Here is a 19919-nt window from a genome sequence, read left to right as displayed (position 1 = left end):
GGTGAAGGGATTTGATAGTTTAAATACAAGGAAATAGTTTCCTCTGGTGGAGAGTCCAAACCAAGGAGAGCTAATCATTAAATTGGAGCTGGTCATCCCTGACAGTGCAGAAGGAGGCCATCAGGTCTGCACCAACCCTCCGAGAGAGCACCCCACCTAACCCACTCCGCCCCCCTATCCCTGCAACCCCATGCGTTGATCACGGCCAATCCACCAGACCTGCACACCTTTGGACTGTAGGAGGAAACTGGAGCATCTGGAGGAAACCCACGCAGACACGGGGAGAACATTCAAACTCCACACAGTCACCTAAGTCCAGAATCGAACCCGGGTCTCTGGCGCTGTGATGCAGCAGTGCTAGCCACTGTGCAGCCTGTATGGACAGCTATAAAGAATCATAGAAAATTGCAGGATCAAAACAGTCTGCATGGTGTTTTATTCAAATTTATTCTAATTGCCCAATACAATCCCATTCTCCTGCTCATTCCCCATATTTTTCAATCATCTTTTTCCAATAATTTGTTTTTGAAAATGCCTGGTGGGTTTGATTTCAGCAGCAGTTCTCGCCTGGGAGTACTCACTGTTGGCACCGGGGTGCCTGAAGTGAAAAATATTCTGCTCACCAAGACAATCCTCCCTCACTGTGATGAATGTAAAATTCATTAAAAAGAAAACCAATTGATATCCATACAGCATTGTAATCGTCTTGCCGATCTTCATATACAGGGGCAGCCGCAATCTGTTGGATAGAATAAACACAACCCAGTTACATTTGAAAGGGCAAAAATATTTCACATTGGCAATAAATCACTCGGATTTCTGTTTGGTTCTGTTTGTTTAAATGATGAGGCGTGGTAATATCACTGGGGGGGGGGGGGGGGGGGAGTGGTTGGCCAGAGCCCTGCAGTGCAAGAGTTAGAGGCAAAATGTCGCAGGCATTGAACTCCCCAGGGATCGTGCCTGAATCTCACATGCTTCAGTCAAATTCCTTTGCGCAGGGAGCAAAGTGATATAACTCTCATGATGTCATTGCAAAAAGAAAATTAAAATCAGCAACAATAATAAACACAAAATGTTGCATGATAATTAACTCTTCTGGGTTGATTATTTTAAAAGGGGTCCAGATGGTGGGACTACCCACCATCCCACTCTCTACAAATGATCCTGATGGTATAAACTCTTCTTGAATAGGTGAGTCACATCATCATTTGGATTATACGATGCAGCTAAAGTTCTGACGTGCAAATCTTAATTATAATGAATTATTTTTGTCCCATCACCTCCACAGGAAACAAACCATATTTTGACATTTTGTTTACCTGCAGATGGTCAGTGTGGGGGTTCTCTGGACAGTTTAATTCTTTCTGCAGTTAAACGAAAATTATAGCACTGCATAAACAAAGACATGTTCACCTATTGTATTTTAATATGTAAAACATTTTAGTACACATCAAGGAACGTTACCAGAGAAAATTTGAACCACATAAGGAAATATTAAACAGGCGACCAAAACGTTGGTCTGAAGGGAGGTTTTAAATAGTGTGAGAAAGGAGGTGAGGACAGTCGAGAGGATTAGGGAGGAAGTTCCAGAGTTTAGGTCCTAGTCAGTTGAAGGCACCTAGATTGCAGAGATGGGAGCAAGGCCACGGAGGGATTTGAAAACAATAACGATTTAAAAGCGAGACGCTGGTGGGCCAGGAGCAAACAAGCAAAGGAGTGATGGGGGAATAGGTCATCATGTGAATTAGGACAGGGGCAACAGAGTTAACAGCAGCATTCTTAGCAACACTCGGTTCAACAAGTAATTTCAATTTGGGGCCTGATTATGTTTGATTGCTCCTTAATGGACAGTGGCCAATGTTGGTTGTGTAAAATTAAATGGCTTCATTCTAATTGACTCTCCCCTCTTCACCAAGACAGTCATGGATTCCAGACTCACTTGAGTGCATAATTTAGGCTGAAACTGCTGCATGTCACTGAGGGACAGCTATCGGAGATCCTGGTAGATTCTCCGATTCTAGGGCTATGTCCCCACGCCGGCGTGGGAACGGTGGCATTTTATGCCAGGAGAACTGCCGCAAAACGGCCACCGATTCCCTGTTTTGCTGGGAGCTAGCAGGATGGCAGCGTACAGCACCCGGCTCTAGCTGCCGGTACGCTCCAGAGAATTGCCGAGTCCGTGGCCGCGCATGCGCACAGCGGTGGCCTGCAGCGGCCGTGCCATGCTACATGGCGGACACAGCCTGCGGACCCGGCCCGCAAAATAGTGCCCCCCCCCCCCCTTGGCCAGCTTGCGCACTTCAGACCACCCCTCCCCACATTTCCCCCCAGCCGCGAATAATGTCCCCCCCTGCTCGCGGATCGGCCCTCCCCCAAGTGTGGCACTGCTGGACTGAATGCGCAGTTGCCATGCTGAGTTCCCGACGGATGAGATCATGGGGGACCCACGCCATCGAGATCTCAGCCAGTTGGGGGCAGAGCATGGGGGTGGGGGGGGGGGGGGGGGGGGGGCAGGTCTCAGGCAATGTCCTGAGGCAGTTGATACGTGGTGAGGCATACTCCTAGAGTACGCTGCTTTGGAGGGGGTGGAGCATCATGAAAATGCCCCCCCCCCCGATTCTGTCGTATACTTGGATTCTCTGGCCATTTGCCAAACTCAATTTCGGCGTCGGCGACCGGAGGATTCAGTCCCCTGTCTTTAAATGAGATGTTAAACCAGGTGGACATAAACAATTCCACAGCATTATTTGAAGAAGAAATTTTCACCATGTCCTGGTCCACATATATCCATCAGCTGACATCACTATAAAAAGCACAACCTCTTTGCTGTTTGTAGGTGATTGCTGCGTGCAAATTGGATGTCACATTGCCCTTCATTACAACAATGAGTACATTTAAACATTTTTTGCTGTGAAGTGCTTTTAGACCTCCTAAAGTCTTCAACGGTGATATGTACTGCAAGTTCTTTCTGTTCCCTTTCCTTGCCTCAGTTTTGTCTTGTGCTGAAGATAATTTTCCATCGTATAAAAGGCCGTCAAATATACAGGTTTAGAGGTCTACACTTAACCAAAGAGTGATCCTCCTACTTTGTGGAAAGCTGGATTATACAGGGGAACGAGGGATAGTAAATGAAATAAATCTTGCATTTAAATAGCATCTTTCACAGTCTTGGGATGTCCCAAAGTGTTTTACAGCCAATTAAATACTTTTAAAGCAGAGTTGCTGGTGAAGGAAATGCGGCAATTAATTTTCACACAGAAATTTCCCACAAATTACCACAAGGTACTAGCCAGGTAATCTTTTTTAGTGATGCCAATTTGAGGGATAAATATTGGCCTGGACACTGGGGATAACCCCTCTCCTTTTTGTAATCATCTCATGGAATCCTCTATAGCCACCTGAGAAAGCAGATGGTTTAACAACTCATCCAAAAGCCTTTAGTGGCCTTGGGAAAGTGTCCAGGCACTTTGTCTTTCACAGAGCCAAACTGTCTCGGCTTGTTGGTGCTTGACCTGAAAGCTGCCTCCTGGCTCAGAGTGGGGATTCAGAACTTCCTGGCACATTTGATCATTTCTCTTTGCTGATGGTACTAATTGTGTGAAGTACCTAAGGGTGGAGGTTTGGTAACAGCGCATAATGCAATTGTTTCTTTTTTTTAAATAAATTTAGACTACACAATTCTTTTTTTTCCCATTTAAGGAGAAATGTAGCATGGCCAATCCACCTTTCCTACACATCATAGAACATACAGTGCAGAAGGAGGCCATTCGGCCCATCACCGATCCACTTAAGCCCTCACTTCCACCCTATCCCTGTAACCCAATAACTCCTAACCTTTTTGGACACTAAGGGCAATTTATCATGGCCAATCCACCTAACCTGCACGTCTGTGGACTGTGGGAGGAAATCGGAGCACCCGGAGGAAACCCACGCAGACACGGGGAGAACGTGCAAACTCCGCACAGACAGTGACCCAGCAGGGAATTGAACCTGAGACCCTGGCGCTGTGAAGCCACAGTGCTAACCACTATGCTACCGTGCTGCCCTAAAGACCTGCCCTAAAAACATCCTTTTGAGTTGTGGGGGTGAGACTCACGCAGACACGTGGAGAAAGTGCAAACTCCACGTGGACAGTGACCCGGGGCTGGGATCAAACCCGGGTCCGTGGAGCCCTGAGGCAGCAGTGTTAACCACTGCGCCACCTTGTTACCCTTTAAATGCAATTGTTTCTAATGGCATGATTTAACGGCAATGAAACAGAGTCCCGTGTCGAGCATGTTTAGTCGGGTGTTTCCCGGTGCTGCCAATGCCGAGAACAACCACACTATTAAATAGGACTCTGCTTCATTTCTGGTTTCGGTAAGGAACGCCCCGCCAAAGCTGCACTTAGTTCCCTTTCCTGCACTAACGAGCTCCGCACGCCAGTGCAGGAAGAGATCAGCGCTAGACCCCCTACCACAGCCTCTGGACACCCCCAACACCCCAATAATAATCATCTTTATTAGTGTCACACGTAGGCTTACATTAACACTGCAATGAAGTTAATGTGAAAATCCCCTAGTTGCCACACTCCGGCGCCTGTTTGGGTACACACAGAGAGAATTCAGAATGTCCAATTCACCTGATGGGTGGTCATCGAGCCCCCCTCACCCCATCTCATAAGGGCTGGGCAAGCCCGGGCCCTATCCCCGGCACAATGCCACCGTGGCACTGCCAGGGTGCCCATGGGCAATGCCAGGGTGCCAGGCTGTCTGTGTCACAGTGCCCAGGTGGCATCGGGGGGCCAGGGTACCACCCTGCCCACAGCCCAACCACCAGGGGGGCCCCGAGTGCCTGAGAGACCCCCCCCCCCAACTGCCGGTATGCCTGGTCCGCATTTGGGAAACCAGGTCTAAATGGAAACCCGCTTGGAGTCTCTGAGGCAAGGCCGTTAAGACCCAGGGGCTGGGTAGATCTGGTGTAGGCATATTTAAGTGTGACTAACTGCTCACTTCAATGGGTGGGATCGAGATCGTGATGAGGCCCGTAAATCATTTTTCTAAATGTACGTTTAGAATTCCCAATACATTTTTTTTCCGAATTAAGGGGAAATTTAGTGTGGCCAATTCACCTACCCTGCACATCTTTGAGTTGTGAGGGTGAGACCCATGAAGACACGAGGAGAATATGCAAACTCCACACGGACAGTGACCCCGGGGCCGGGATCGCATTCAAGTTCTCAGCACTGTGAGGCAGCAGTGCTAACCATTGCGCCACCATGCTGCCCAAGGCCAGTAAACATGAGAGAGGTCTCTCGTGAGATTTACTGGCCTTGTCGCATCCCAAGTCGGGCACAGGGAGGCTATATTTTGCACCCTAAATCTAGATAGGGTGCCCCCCCCCCCCCCAAATTAAAAGACAATTTAGCGTGGCCAATCCACCTACCCTGCACATCTTTGGGTAGTCGAGGGGAGACCCACGCAGATACAGGTAGAATGTGCAAACTCCACACAAACAGTGAATCAGAGCCGGGATTGAACCCGGATCCTCAGCGCCGTGAGGCAACAGTGTAAATCTAGATAAACTCAAATGATATGGCTTCACTACTGTCATGTGATATGATAAATAGATCTGTTACACATGAATGGTATTTTCATGGAGTAACAGTGGAAGTATTCAAGACATTTAAGTCTTTGATTTTCACACGGGCGTTCCTCAAAGCGGGACCTCAATTTCTGTCCTGCTGTGATATTTAGCAGGGACGGACGAATAAACAGCAACCACTCCAATTAACCTGGGGAAGAGTCATACAGATCGAAACGTTAGGTCTGTTTCACGCTCCACACATGCTTACAGACCTGCTCAGTTTTTCCAGCATTTTCCATTTTTATTCCAATTCCCCCCTGGCCAATCTCCCCTCTTCCAATTTCCCTGAGCTTCACCTCATTCTCGCACCCAGTCACATCCACCCAACACCCCTGTGCTCGCAGGTCAATGGTGGCTCCTAATTCAACAACTCACTTTTAAATTTGTCATCTTGGTGCTCAAATAACCCAAACCTTCATCTCTCCAAACCTGTCTAACCTCATCAAACCTTCTGAGATCGCCGTGTTCCTTCAATTCTGCATCATCCCCCACTTCTTTCACTCCAGCATTGGTGACCAGGCCTTGAGCTGCCTGGGTCATAAGCCCTCAATCTTTTCACTCCTCTCTCATCCTTTAAGATGCTCCTCAAAATCTAGGGGGGGGCGATTGTCCAATATTGGGCCCAAGTGTTCGCGCTGTCGTGAATGCCATCGCGTTTCACGACGGCGCGAACCGGGCCAGGGTACGACAGATTCGGCGCTGGAGCGGTTCACACCGCTCCAGCCTCCTTACGCGGCACCAAATGGGTGCCGTGTCAACCCGCGCATGCGCAGTTGGGCCACGCCAACCTGCACATGCGCGGGGGACTTCTTTAGCACGCCGGCCCCAACCAACATGGGGTCGGTGTTCAGGGGCCGGCCACACCAAGAAGTAGGCCGGGGGGGGGGGAGGCCGGCCCGCCAGCCAATCGGTGGGCCCCGGTCGCAGGCTGGACCCCATTGGAGGACCCCCCAGGTGAAGTAGCCCCCCTCCCCACAGGCCACCCCCCCCCCCCCCCCCCCCCCCGACCATTTCCGCAGAGTTCCCGCCGGCAGCAACCGGGGGAACGGCACCAGCGGGACTCTTTCGTATCGGCGCGGCCGCCCGGCTCATCCGGGCCTGAGAATCGGCGGCCCTGTCGATTCCAGTGGCCCATGGCCGGCGCCGCACCAAATGTGCCGCCGCAAATGGCGCCAATTCTCCACACCTCGGAGAATCGCGTGCCGGCGTCGGGGCATCATGGCGTGGTTGCGGCAATTCTCCGGCCCGGCGCGGGGCTCGGAGAATCGCCCCCTAGGCCTTTGAGTGATCTTTCAGTTTGTCCTCGTGTATCTTTGGCTCATTGTCACATTTTTGTTTCACTACTGTCCTGTGAAGGGCCTTGGGATGTTTTATTATGGTAAAGGTGCTACATAAATGCATGTAGTTTGTGTGATTGTCTGAAAATGACCATTGTCACCATGTGTTTGAGGCATGGCGGTGTGGCTGTTGCCACTGATCCACTAAATTATGGCATGACTTTGGGACAACCTGCGTTGAAGTTCAGGTGCTCAGTGAAATGGTGTAGACTGTGAAGCAGTTCATCAGAAAACTAGAGTCCATAAACCATAGATACCTCATTGAGCAGGAGGTCAGGCCAAGGCGATCAAATCGGTAGTTAATCATCGTTGGCCCTGCGTTAACACTGAGCTGTTGGATTCACTTATTGCTGGGCCTCAGCCACCAGCTCCCCTCACGCTGCTCCAACCCACACACCTCTCCCAGCTATCAAAACAAAAGCAGCACTGGGAAAAAAAATCACATTTCCCATAAATGAGCAGATCATTTTTAACGTGAGAAAAATAATTTGAAAATGCATAACCGTTAAATGATTTTCTGTAACCCTTATGAGAAGTGTTAAGATGGCAGTAATTAAAGGTCACGACCCCCCCTTGCAACCAGTCGACTTCAAAACATCTTTTGCCGACAAAGATTTCTGCCACTTGCAATCACCACAGATCAGTGGACTCCAAAGCCAAGCCCACTTAAATGCGGATTTGTGGGAATTTCGACAGCATTATTACTGTTTAAAATAGTTGTTGAATTAACACATACACTTGTGCTGAGAAAGGTCCTGGTCAAGAGAAAATAGAAGGAGATGTTCTGGCCTATTTTTACCATGTACTTGCCTGTATAATAATAATAATCGCTTATTGTCACAAGTAGGCTTCAATGAAGTTATTGTGGTTGACTACAAGAAGTCAACATTACCGTACGATATGAGTAAACGTTCAGCTGCTGTTCCATAGGCTGAGGGATGCAGTGCAGCACTGTTACTACAGACTGGGAAGATCCCAAGTTGAATCCCTGTTGGCATATCTGTCCCTCTACAGTGAGCCCCAGAACCTGTGGATAGTGACTGGAAAAGTCAGCCTGACTTTCACTGTCGCTGGCCCCAACTGTCAAACAGTCTGTCCATGCTGCCTGCTTAGATTCACACATGCAGTGTGAGCTCTAATCAGCCAGTCTGATTCGGCAAAATAATAGAATCCCTACAGTGCATAAGCAGGCCATTTGGCTCATTGAGTATGGCACGATGGTTAGCACTGCTGCCTCACAGCTCCAGGGACACAGCTTCTATTCCGGCCTTGGGTGCAGTTTGACCTTTCTCCCCCTTGTCTGCGTGGGTTTCCTCCGGGCGCTCAGGTTTCCTCCCAGAATCCAAAGATGTGCAGGTTAGGGGGATTGGCCAAGCTAAATTGCCCCTTAGTGTACAAAAGGTTAGGTGGGCTTATTGGGTAACAGGGTAGGGTGGCGGCATGGGCTTAAACTTAAGTAGCGTGCTCTTTCCAAGGGCTGGTGCAGACTTGATGGGCTGAATGGCCACCTTCTGCAATGTCGGGATTCTATGACCCTCCATAAAAGCACTCAACCCAGGTCTACTCCATTACACAACCCCCGTAAACTAACCTGCACATCCCTGGACACTGAGGGACAATTTATCATGGCCAATCCACATGACCTGAACATCTTTCTAATAATAATCTTTATTAGTGTCACAAGTAGGCTTACATTAACACTGCAATGAAGTTACTGTGAAAATCCCCTAGTCGCCACATTCCGGCGCCTGTTCGGGTACACAGAGGGAGAATTCAGAATGTCCAATTCACCTAACAGCACGTTTTTCGGAACTTGTGGGAGGAAACTGGAGCTCCCAGAGGAAACCCACGCAGACACGGGGAGCATGTGCAGACTCCACACAGACAGTGACCCAAGCTGGAATTGAACCCGGGACCCTGGCGCTGTGAAGCAACAGTGATATTTGGACTGTGGGAAGAAACCGGAGGAAACCCACGGAGACACTCTACACAGTCACCCAAGGCCAGAATTGAACCAGGGTCCCTAGGCACTGTGCCAGGGACCCAGTGGTACTACCAGCAAATGGAAGGAAGCATGTTGTGAGGTGTAAAAGTGCAAATTGTGTGCGTCATTTTGAGTCAAAGAACAAAATAAAAATATTGAATGAATAGACAGAAGAGTCATAGAAAGAGAAATATGAAGAGAATTTGAAGGCAGTCTGACAGGCCATTCAAAGGTGATTGAACTGGGCAAGGATTCTGAAATGAAGATTTGATTGGAGATGAAAGAGTATTCACTGGAATAAATGATGGGTGGGTATTTTATTCGTTCACGGATGTGAGAATTGCTGGCAAATCCAGCATTTGGTACATTGTTAATTGCCCTTGAGAAAGTCCATCTGCAGTCCGTCTGATGTAGGTATGCCCACAGTGCTGTTTCATAGATTATCATAGAATTTACAGTGCAGAAGGAGGCCATTCGGCCCATCGAGTCTGCACCGGCTCTTGGAAAGAGCACCCTACCCGAGGTCAACACCTCCACCCTATCCCCATTACCCAGAAACTCCACCCAACACTAAGGGCAATTTTGGACACGAAGGGCAATTTGTCATGGCTAATGCACCTAACCTGCACATCTTTGGACTGTGGGAGGAAACCGGAGCACCCGGAGGAAACCCACGCACACACGGGGAGGATGTGTAGACTCCGCACAGACAGTGACCCAAGCCGGAATCGAACCTGGGACCCTGGAACTGTGAAGCAATTGTGCTGTCCACAATGCTACCATGCTGCCCCTGTTAGGGAGAGAGTTCTAGGATTTTGATCCCATGACAGTGAAGGAACAACGATAGAATTCCAAGTCAAAATGTTGGAGGAGAACTTGCGGGTGCTGATGTTTCCATGCGCCTGCTGTCCTTGTTGTTCAGGGTGGTAGATGTTGCAGGTTTGAAAGGTATCGTTGAAGGAATCTTGGCATGTTGCTGCGGTGCATCTTGTAGCTGCCACTGTGCGTCAGTAGTGGAGGGAGTGAATGCTTAAGGTGATGAACTGGATATCGATGAAGTAGACCGCTTTGCCGTGAATGATGTGGAGCTTCTTGAGTGTTGGAGTGGCCCTCATCCAGGCAAGTTGAGAGTATTCCATCACCCTCCTGACTTGTGCTTTGTGGATGGTGCACAGGCTTTATGGAGTCAGGAGGTAGAACAGCTATGCAGCTATGATTATCCCCACATTGGCCAAAGAATGGCCAGATGGTGAGCTTGCTGTCCAATTAAAGACAGCAAGTGGTCTCTTGAATGTAGAAGGCCAATAGCAGGCCATCCAACACTAAAGAAGCAGGAGCCTGCCTTTTCAAGTCCTAAGATAGAAGCACCCTCTCTTCAACAGCCAGTGTGGAGTGAAGCCTGCAGTTGCAGCTAAAGGAGGTACCTCCAGTCAGCTACACTCTTCCCTGATGCCTCCATCTGACAACAGGTCTTTAACTGGCTGAATTGGTTACCCACTACTTCCACAAATAGCATGTCAGCCAGCAGCACAACATTCCGCACCCATCGGGAATTAAAGATTTAGCCCCACATATTTCATTATCTTTGCAGTGAAACCAAGAAATAAGGCCATAAAAACAGGAGCAGGAGTCGGTAATTCAGCCCACCAAGCCTGCTCCATTATTCAATATGATCCTTTCCGAGTTTCCATTGTTCATCCCACTGCTCCTGTCTCCATTACTGTGATCCGTGCCATGACTGCCTGTCAATCCCTGGAATCCTTTACAGTGAGCACCCTCAGAGGACATTAGCTCAGTGTTATCTGAGTGATATACAAGGATAAATTTGCAGCATTCCCACTTGCGGTACGTGGAGCTGAGAGAACTGGGCAAAAAGGTCAGCACGTCCCATTCAGGACATTCCTGATTTACCAGTCATTCAAATTAATTGGCCAAGCTGACTCCTGAGATTAATTCTCCAACCTGTGCTCCCTTTGATTGAGGCTGTACACTGGGGACAGAGTTTGGCACAGTTTATTTTATGATGAATGGTAGGCTTCAGTGTACCAGAACTTGCATTTATATAGCAACTTTCATGATGTCGGGATACCCCAAAGCATTTCTCAAGCAATTAAGCACTTTTGAAGTATAGTCACTAATTTAGCACAGAGAGCTCCCAAAAAACGCAATAACATGATGCCCAGATAGTAGTGTTGGTTCAAGAAACGGCACAGTGGTTAGCACTGCAGCTTCACAGCGCTGAGGACCCGGTTTGATCCCGACCCCGGGTCACTGTCCTGGTAGAGTTTGCATATCCTCCCTGTGTCCACGTGTGTCTCAACCCCACAACCCAAAGATGCGCTGATTGGTGATTTGGCCACGCTAAATTGCCCCTTAATTTGAAAAAAAAAAATTGGGTACTCTAAATTTGAAGAAAAAAAAGTAGTGTTGGTTGAAGAAAGAATATTGGCCCTGTAACAATGGAGGAAAGTCCCCTGTTGTTCTTTGAAATAATGCCACAGTCTTAATAATAATAATAATCGCTTATTGTCAGGAGTAGGCTTCAATGAAGTTACTGTGAAAAGCCCCTAGTCGCCACATTCCGGCGCCAGCTCAGAGAGGCTGGAATTGAACCCGCGCTGCTGCTTTGTTCTGCATTACAAGCCAGCTGTTTAACCCACTATGCTAAACCAGTGCTAAACCAACGTCTCATCTGAAAGAAAGTATCTTCAACAGTGTAGCAGCCCCTCTATACTATACTTGAGGGTCAGCCGAGATTTTGTGCTCGAGTCTCTGGAGTGGAGTACTTCATACAAAAGCTTATGAGCATTTAACAATGCCAGACTCAATGTCTGTCATGTTTTAAAAGCTATTTCAGATCTTGGGCGCGATCTAACCGAATTGCAGCAGAGTCCTGTGTTGAGGGCGTTTAGCCGGGTGTTTCCTGGCACACACAGCACCAAGAAACACCTATCGCTATCGAACGGGACTTTGTTACAATCTGGGGCCAAGGCTAGACGTAGTCCCATTTCCTGCACTGAGGGGCTTCACTCGCGAGAACTTCACAGAGCAAGGAGGATTATGGGACACCATTTTAAATACCATCCTGATCTCTCGACCCCTGGATTCCCCAAAGCCCTAACTCACCTATAAGGGAGTCCTTGGGGCTGCCTCGCACCCCACTCAGGATACCCCAGACCCGATTCCCAGCACGGGTGGAATTGCCAGCCGGGCACCACCCCTGCCAGTGCCACCTGGGCACCTTGGCAGTGCCAGGCTGGCACCCAGGTGGAATTGCCTTGGTGCAAAGCTGGCAGTTCCAGAGTGCCAGGCTGGCAGCACCAAGGTGCACAACTGACACCAGAGTACCAGGTGCCACTCTGCCCAAGGGGGCAAGCACCTCGGGGCCACCAATCCCCTGGGCGACAGCCCTGAGTGCCATTCCATCTGGTCCCCGTTTGTGGGGACAAGCGCTGAACAGTGCCCACCTGAGGTCTCGGAGGCGACGGGGTTCGATCCCAGGGCCTCGGTAGATCAGGCAAGCTGCATTGCAGAGTGAGACTAGCTGTCTCATACTAATATGCAGGTTTGCCAAATACTGATTAGAAAGCTCCAGCTGCTACGTGTCTGAGACCAGCTAACACAGTACAGGAGGCATTAAAGACTGCATGATCTCCTGTTCTAAATGGCTTAGTACCATTATGAGCATTACCAGCAGGGAAATCAAGGGGTGTTTCAATGTAGCTGATGATGCCAAGCAGTTGAAGAGTCACCTCTTGATCATCAAATCTCATCAATCCATTTTCTGTTCTGAATGCATGACCCACTTTGCCACAACAAAATCCTATTTCCTCAATAGACGTGTGGGATGGATGGGCATCCAGGCTCACTCTGCACTCCACAAAAGACAGGCCATAATCCTAATTTCAGATGGATTCCCATTATGACAACACATATATTCCCAATCACCACATTAGCCACCCTTTGTCGAGTCTCCAGAGTGAGATTGTCAATTGACTCACTAATTATTGTATTGCTCATTTCCAAAGACTTCCTAAAATTTGTTCCGTGTAGAATTCTCACAGCTCACAGTTTACAACCATAATCCCAGCAGTCCTTGTCGATTCAGTGTAGCTTCGCAGAGGTGCAAGGGATAGTGTATTAGCCAAATGTGCTGTTCACTCACTGGTGGTAAATATGTTCCTCCCACTCCTTGTCTGGGAAACTGGCCATCTCACTGTGCTGTCAGCTGAGAATGGGCCACTCACCCTTCCTCCCACACCAGGGAGGCCAGATGGACAGGAGACTCCTGGAGGGGAAGAGATGGGGGAGGGAGTGGGTCATGGAAATAAAAAAGCCAGAAATCGCACAAACCATGGATTCCAAATTCAGGAGCCGACTGCAGCAGGGAAACGGCACTGGGTCTGATTGCAGCTCTGGCCTATGTTTATTTTTCAATTGGATGCTGTGCAGCAAATGCCGAGACAGGAGACATATAACCAGAGACAGCTGCTTCAGCGCCAGATGAAGATGAAAAATCAGACAGGATAAGTTGAGTATTAGTGTGGGATAGTTCATTAGTGTCAACGCACAATTAAATTAGGGCCTTCACTTCCTGAATTCAACAGGACACAGAGAAGGGGGTTGGGGGTGGGTCACTAAACTGAGAAGTATGTTTCTGATAGAAGACCGAGAGAAAAGGGGGTGAAACGAGATTGTGTTTGTAGGTTTTATTCTCTCTCAGCTTTCATTTCACCTCTCCCTAAAGGGTATTGACTGTGACTGGCAGACAATCCCACAACATTACCCATGTTCATGTCCTTGCCCAAGAGGCATTTTATCTTGTGGTTAGATTTAGGACGAAGCTCTCATGATGTTTTCCCAGCATGTACTAACTGGAAAGAGTTTTGGAAGCAGAGTCAATGAATGAATGTGATTATGAAAAAAAAATGAAAATCGCTTATTGTCACAAGTAGGCTTCAAATGAAGTTACTGTGAAAAGCCCCTAGTCGCCACATTCCGGCGCCTGTTCGGGGAGGCTGGTATGGGAATTGAACTGTGCTGCTGGCCTGCCTTGGTCTGCTTTAAAAGTCAGCTCTTTAGCCCTGTGCTAAACCAGCCCCAGTAACTTTCAATGGTAACTTTCAAAAGAAAATGGGATAAAACGTAAAAGGTTAAACTTGTGCAGGGCGATGGGAAAAGAGCAGGGTGAATAGAACTAATTGGAGGGCTAGCACACGTATGATGGGTGGAGTGGCTCTCCTATGCTGTATTATTGCATTGTCACAAGCAAGACTTTATAAAGAACAGTCCAACTTCACCATTCCTCTCTCAGCAAACTCATGCTTAAGTCATCTCTGGATGATGAAGCCAGTTTTGTGTCAAACAATTTGCAGTCTTAAGCTTTGGATCAGAATCCACAGGAATTTGGTTGAAACTGCCCAAAGCCGCTTCATGTAGGACTCAACACCTGGTAACCAGCAGACTTAGAGCCCTATAGTAGAACAGTCACTCTGAATTTGTTTCACGCACTCACATCTGACCTCAGGATGGGCAGGGGTTGGGCCTACCTTGGCAGCGTAGGCATGGACCCCTCAAAGAAAGGTAACTTATTTGTTACTAGTGGTACAGTCAGCATACCTCTAAAGAGCATCAGTAGGACCCTTCTTACCAAGAGAGTCAGGGCCTGACTGTCCCTCACTTTCCATCATACAATAACCCCCCTGCCCTGCTCAGGTGGCATCAGACCCCAGGCTTTTTTGCCTTGTGTTGGGTGGGATGTACATGCTATAGATTTTGAAATGAATGGACCTGTCTCCAACTCTATTTCCTCTTACAGGGTTAACATTAGAGGTCAATGGCAGGTTAGACCCCAGCATAAATAGTGAGATTGCAACATTTATACATTTTTCTCCCTGACTGTCAGGGCTCAGCTCCAGATCCACTAGCTATGGGGTAACATCCAGAAATCAGGGACATGTGCATGTGCTCCAAACAGAGAATTTTTCAACTCTGCACCACCAACCTAGAGCATCATGGGGGGTGACAAAACTAAAGGACACGGTTTAAGAATATAAGGTCTATCTTTAAGATAGAGATGATGCATTTATTTTCTCTCTCCGGGGGTCGTTAGTCTTCATCTCACTTTATTAGAATATCCCTCTGTTCCTTTCTCCACATGTATTAATCTAACTTCCCCTTCAATGCATCTATGCTATTCATCTCAATCATTAATTGTGGTAGCGATTTCCTCAGTCACATCAGTCTCTGAATCAAGGCATTTCTGCTGAAATTGCAATTGGATATGATTGCCTAAATGTCCGGACGTTTACCGCATACTGATGGGTGATTAATTGCCAGCTGGTGTCAGAAAGTGGCTCATTTAGTACCTGGGATGAGAGGCTGAGGGACAATATGATGGGCAAAATGAATATCAAGGCAGTCTCAAAACATGGCAGCACGGTGGTGCAGTGGTTAGCACTGCTGCCTCACGGCGCTGAGGACCTGGGTTCAATCCCGGCTCTGGTCACTGTCCGTGTGCAGTTTGCACATTCTCCCTGTGTCTGCGTGGGTTTCACCCCCACAACCCAAAGATGTGCAGGGTGGGTGGATTGGCCACGCTAAATTGCCCCGTAATTGGAAAAATTTGAAAATATAAATTTTTTAAATTAAAAAAAAAAGGCGGTCTCAAATAAGGAGTTTGCTGGCAAAGTGGTAGTGATTAGCTGTGACAGGGGGGGTCATAGTTCCTGTGATCCCACTAAATGCCAAGTCATTGACCTCAGCCCAACATTTGTTGGCACATCTGTCTTCTGCATCTTGTGCCCACAGCATCAATCAGGCCAAGGATGTTACTTAGCTGGTGTGAAACACCCAGTGAGCTGTGAGCAGAATGCCTGATACTCTCCTGGCAGCTCCCAGGATTGCCTCTGCCATGGAAGAAATATCAGGCTCCCCACTCAATGACATCTGGATGACAGAGAAGCATTAGTGTGAACCCAGAAAAACACCACCTGCCCCCTCCACATTTCCTGGATCAGGAAACTGCCTGCAGTATGCAGGAGTACTAAATAGATTAAACATTCAGTTCAGTAATCAAAAGCAAACTTCAAGCATAGGTTCCAGATGTTGCCTCTTATTGAGAGATTTTTAGCCGAGGCAATGAGTCACAGAGTGGGGTGTAACGCACCCCTCGGTATAATTTTTTCCCTCAGTACTCGTTTAATGGGAGTCATTCCTGCAGTTTTCAGCAAAGAATGCACTTCCAGTACCCAATGACTCAGTGGGTAATTACACAGTCCATTGTGGGACTGAGTCTCACATGCCTGGTTCAGTCCATGGCCTTTACTGAGTTCGCTGATTCAGCTGGGTGACACATCCTAATTGGTTGCTGTTCCACCTTTCATCACAGCGGTGGGGGGGATATCAGCCAGGGGTCCTGTTCCTGAATGAGACTTTCTAGCCCTCCCAGTTCGATAGAAAAACCCCCATAGCGCTATTTCAAAGAAGAGCAGGAGAGTTCTCCTCAGCGTATTGCCCTATATTTATTCTTCAATCAACATCACTAAACAACAGATTATCGTTTATCATGTTGTTGTAGTTGGATCTTGCTGTGTTCAGCCTGCCTACCTTGTTTCCTACATTACAACAGTGACTACAATCCAAAAAGTATTTAATTCGTTGTTAAGCTTCAGGGGCTTCCTGAGCTGTTAAAGGCTCTATCTATCTAATTGCAAGCTTTTTCTTCCTTTCATCTTAACTTACCTGGAAAATGGCTGCTTGGGAGCAATACAAGTGGGTGGCAGTTGTTTGCAGAACTGTATCCCCAAGGTGATTCTCCACCTCAGGAAAGGGAAAGTTAGCAAAGAAAATCAGAGGGTAAAATTGCCGGGGAGGGTTTGGTTTCCTGTTGATCTGCAATGCCCCCGATGGCTGAATGGCTTCTCTCATGTTTCTCTTACAGAACTCCAGCGTGAAGGAAGTATCGAGACCTTGAGCAACAGCTCCGGTTCCACCAGCGGAAGCATCCCACGCAACTTCGAGGGTTACCGCTCACCACTGCCCACCAATGAAAACCAGCCCCTCAGCCTGTTCCCCACAAGTTTCAACTAAACCCCTCCTCCCCCTCCCCACCCCCTACCTCTCACTAAGATCGGAGCCAGTAACCTTTTTTTTCCGCACAAGATTGACTGCAGCCAATAATGGAATATCGAATATGATCTCACTTAGCCCCCTCTAGTAACATCCAGAGTGAGAGACTGTCATCTGTGAGGTGGGGGAGGGGGGTGCTTTAATATGCTTTATCCTATAGCTTCCAGTTTTTGCTGACTTGTGAAGTGTGGATATGCCCTTTGGGATTTCTGATTCTCCAGGGTTGACAAATCCCCCCTGAATCCCAACCAATTTCACACACTGACAAACGGAAGGCCCCAAAGCTGCTATATCAGGGTCGTTCTGACATCGACTTCATTTCTTGTTTGTTTCTCTTTAAGAATTTAAATATGTTGCAAAGCCACAGTTGTTTCATTCCTGAGGTCAGGGGAGCAGCTGTGTGCGTGAGCAGTTTTTTTTGTTGTTGCCTTATTGTGGCTCACTTGGGAGCCTTAAAGAGATACCGTTTCGGTTTGGTTGAGAACCTGCTGTTATCTAAAGAGTTCTTGTCCCTTCTGTGATTCCATCATTATTGAACAGCACAGGGTCGGGACTACCCGTCCATCCCCTTTACTTCCCTAAAGCTGTGAGTGCTGTTGGCCCCATTGACAAAAATGGGATGGTGGGGAGCAGAGAGGGTCAGGGATGTTTCAGGGCTAGTGGGTGTATTCTTGAAAGAATGAGAATTACAGGAGTGAACTGAATTAAGTGCAGGCGTCTGTGGATTTAGTTCCCAGGCTCCGAGGCCTCTGTGCTCCCACTCACCAGGTTCCAAATTATTGGAAAGAAATTGAAAAGGAATTGTGGAGTCGAGGTTGCTGATGGGACTGCGCATCAATGGGAAGGTTCCCAAAAATCCCTTCAAGTACTTGCAGCTAACAGTGGGTAAAATATATTTTTACCTTGTCTCCCTTTGTCCTCCTATTTTTGAGCCTCTTCTTTTGAAGTGCTGACTCTCTCGAGACTTATGGTTCCATGGGAATACCCCAGTTACCAATTTTATTGAAATGGATTGTTAATTCAACTTTTGAGGAGGGTTTAGTGCCAAACTGGCTCCCTCCATCAACTGATAACCACACAAACCTCTTTCCTGAAGCAAGAAGGAACTTAGCTGTGTTTTTCATCTCCCTAATCCTGGATGGAGCAGAATTTAACTGAGAATAAAACTCAGACTTCCCATTTCTGCTGTGTCCCACGCCAAGTCTACTTTATTTAAACATAAATTTGTAATTGCTCAGAATTAACAAACCTGCAGCAGAATCTGTAGTGCAAAGAGGTTTGTGTTTAGAGATATTTGTATTATTCTGCTCAAACTAATCCCTTCTGTGAAGAAAAGTGTTCTGAAAGATCTATCCCTCTGCCATGGCGCTTTTCTCAATCTGGAGGTTTGGCAATGCCCCACTACCAGCGCTTCGGAATACTGCCTAAACAGCTTTGGCATTGGTGGACCGAGAGTGAGTCATCTTCCCATCTTCTGTCTTTCCCATTCAATCCCAAGAGAAATCTCAGAAAGCACCATGTGACCCACATACTTCCTGGTATAACACCTTGATACATTGACATCACATTGCAAAATTACAGCATCAAGGTCTGGCACAGTGGCACTATGTTGTCTGGCTATTATACATCCTGGCTATGCCACCAAGCTCTGCCCACCATGTCTCCTGCTGAAATAATTTTTGTTTTAAATTGGGAATACATTATTGAAAAAAAAATAGGACAGCTCCATTAAAAAAATGTATTTGTAGGAAGTGGGAACCATTGGAAAAATCAGCATTTAATGTTCATCCCTCAAGAAGGTGGTGGGGAGTTGACTCCTTTAACCATTGCCGTCCATGTGGTGTAGGTACGCCCACAGTTAGGGATTGAGTTCCTTTAAGTAACCTTTGTGCATTCCTGCCATTGAGTTCAGTGTTGTGCGTCAGGGTCCCCAGCAATGCACCACAGCCCAAGAAGCCATTGCCCCATTTCACAACAATACTGACTCTGGAATGCTCCCATGGAAGTGACGTTATTTTGCCGTGCCACAGATTGTAGGTCATGATGGTTGAAGTGTGGGCGATTGACTGGAGCCTGTGTGCATCAGTCACTGAAATCCTGTCTGAGTCCGAAGCCACCAATATAATAAGCAGCCATTGGTTTTCTCACTTGGGCTTAGCGGCTGCCTCAAGAACAGGCCAAGCAACCACAACACACAGACCACAAACAGAAACACAGTCATTTGCTGCATGAGTCATCTCTAAAAATGTTGGTCCGGGTAAGGAGCATTTCTGAGCCCCACAGCGGACAAAAGGTCATTGAACTTTAACAAATTTTATTCTTTTTTTCATTCATCTTTATTGACTGATTTCTCCCTTTCTCTCCTGAAAATGTTGAAATATTTCATTGGAGTACAGGCCCCACACACACTGACTCTCACTGGGGTACGGGCCCAACACATACTGACTCTCACTGGGGTACGGGTTCCACACATACTGACTCTCACTGGGGTACGGGTTCCACACACACTGACTCTCACTGGGGTACGGGTTCCACACACACTGACTCTCACTGGGGTACGGGCCCAACACATACTGACTCTCACTGGGGTACGGGTTCCACACACACTGACTCTCACTGGGGTACGGGTTCCACACACACTGACTCTCACTGGGGTACGGGCCCAACACATACTGACTCTCACTGGGGTACGGGTTCCACACACACTGACTCTCACTGGGGTACGGGTTCCACACACACTGACTCTCACTGGGGTACGGGCCCAACACATACTGACTCTCACTGGGGTACGGGTTCCACACACACTGACTCTCACTGGGGTACGGGTTCATAAGAACTAGGAG

At 47.8% G+C, this 19919-nt stretch overlaps 1 protein-coding gene and 1 long non-coding RNA gene across 4 annotated transcripts in view; one reads left to right on the top strand and one right to left on the bottom strand.

Annotated features, from left to right (window-relative positions):
• Positions 1-19592, top strand: part of bcas3 (BCAS3 microtubule associated cell migration factor) — a 1085633-nt gene extending 1066041 nt beyond the window's left edge. For all 3 annotated transcript variants that reach the window (XM_038814687.1, XM_038814685.1, XM_038814686.1), the window contains one exon: positions 16889-19592. In XM_038814687.1, coding sequence (XP_038670615.1) covers positions 16889-17037 — 149 coding nt within the window. In that variant the 3' untranslated portion in view covers positions 17038-19592. The remainder of the gene's footprint in view (positions 1-16888) is intronic.
• Positions 429-7381, bottom strand: LOC119975126. The gene is made up of 2 exons (XR_005462661.1): positions 7220-7381; positions 429-739 (listed from the first exon to the last, which is right to left on the bottom strand). It is a non-coding gene; the product is annotated as an uncharacterized LOC119975126 (long non-coding RNA).
• Positions 19593-19919: the final 327 nt, after the last annotated feature.

Source organism: Scyliorhinus canicula, chromosome 12, assembly GCF_902713615.1.
Source record: "Scyliorhinus canicula chromosome 12, sScyCan1.1, whole genome shotgun sequence".
In the NCBI taxonomy this organism is placed as follows: domain Eukaryota; kingdom Metazoa; phylum Chordata; class Chondrichthyes; order Carcharhiniformes; family Scyliorhinidae; genus Scyliorhinus; species Scyliorhinus canicula.
This window is presented reverse-complemented; position numbering and strand designations above follow the sequence as displayed.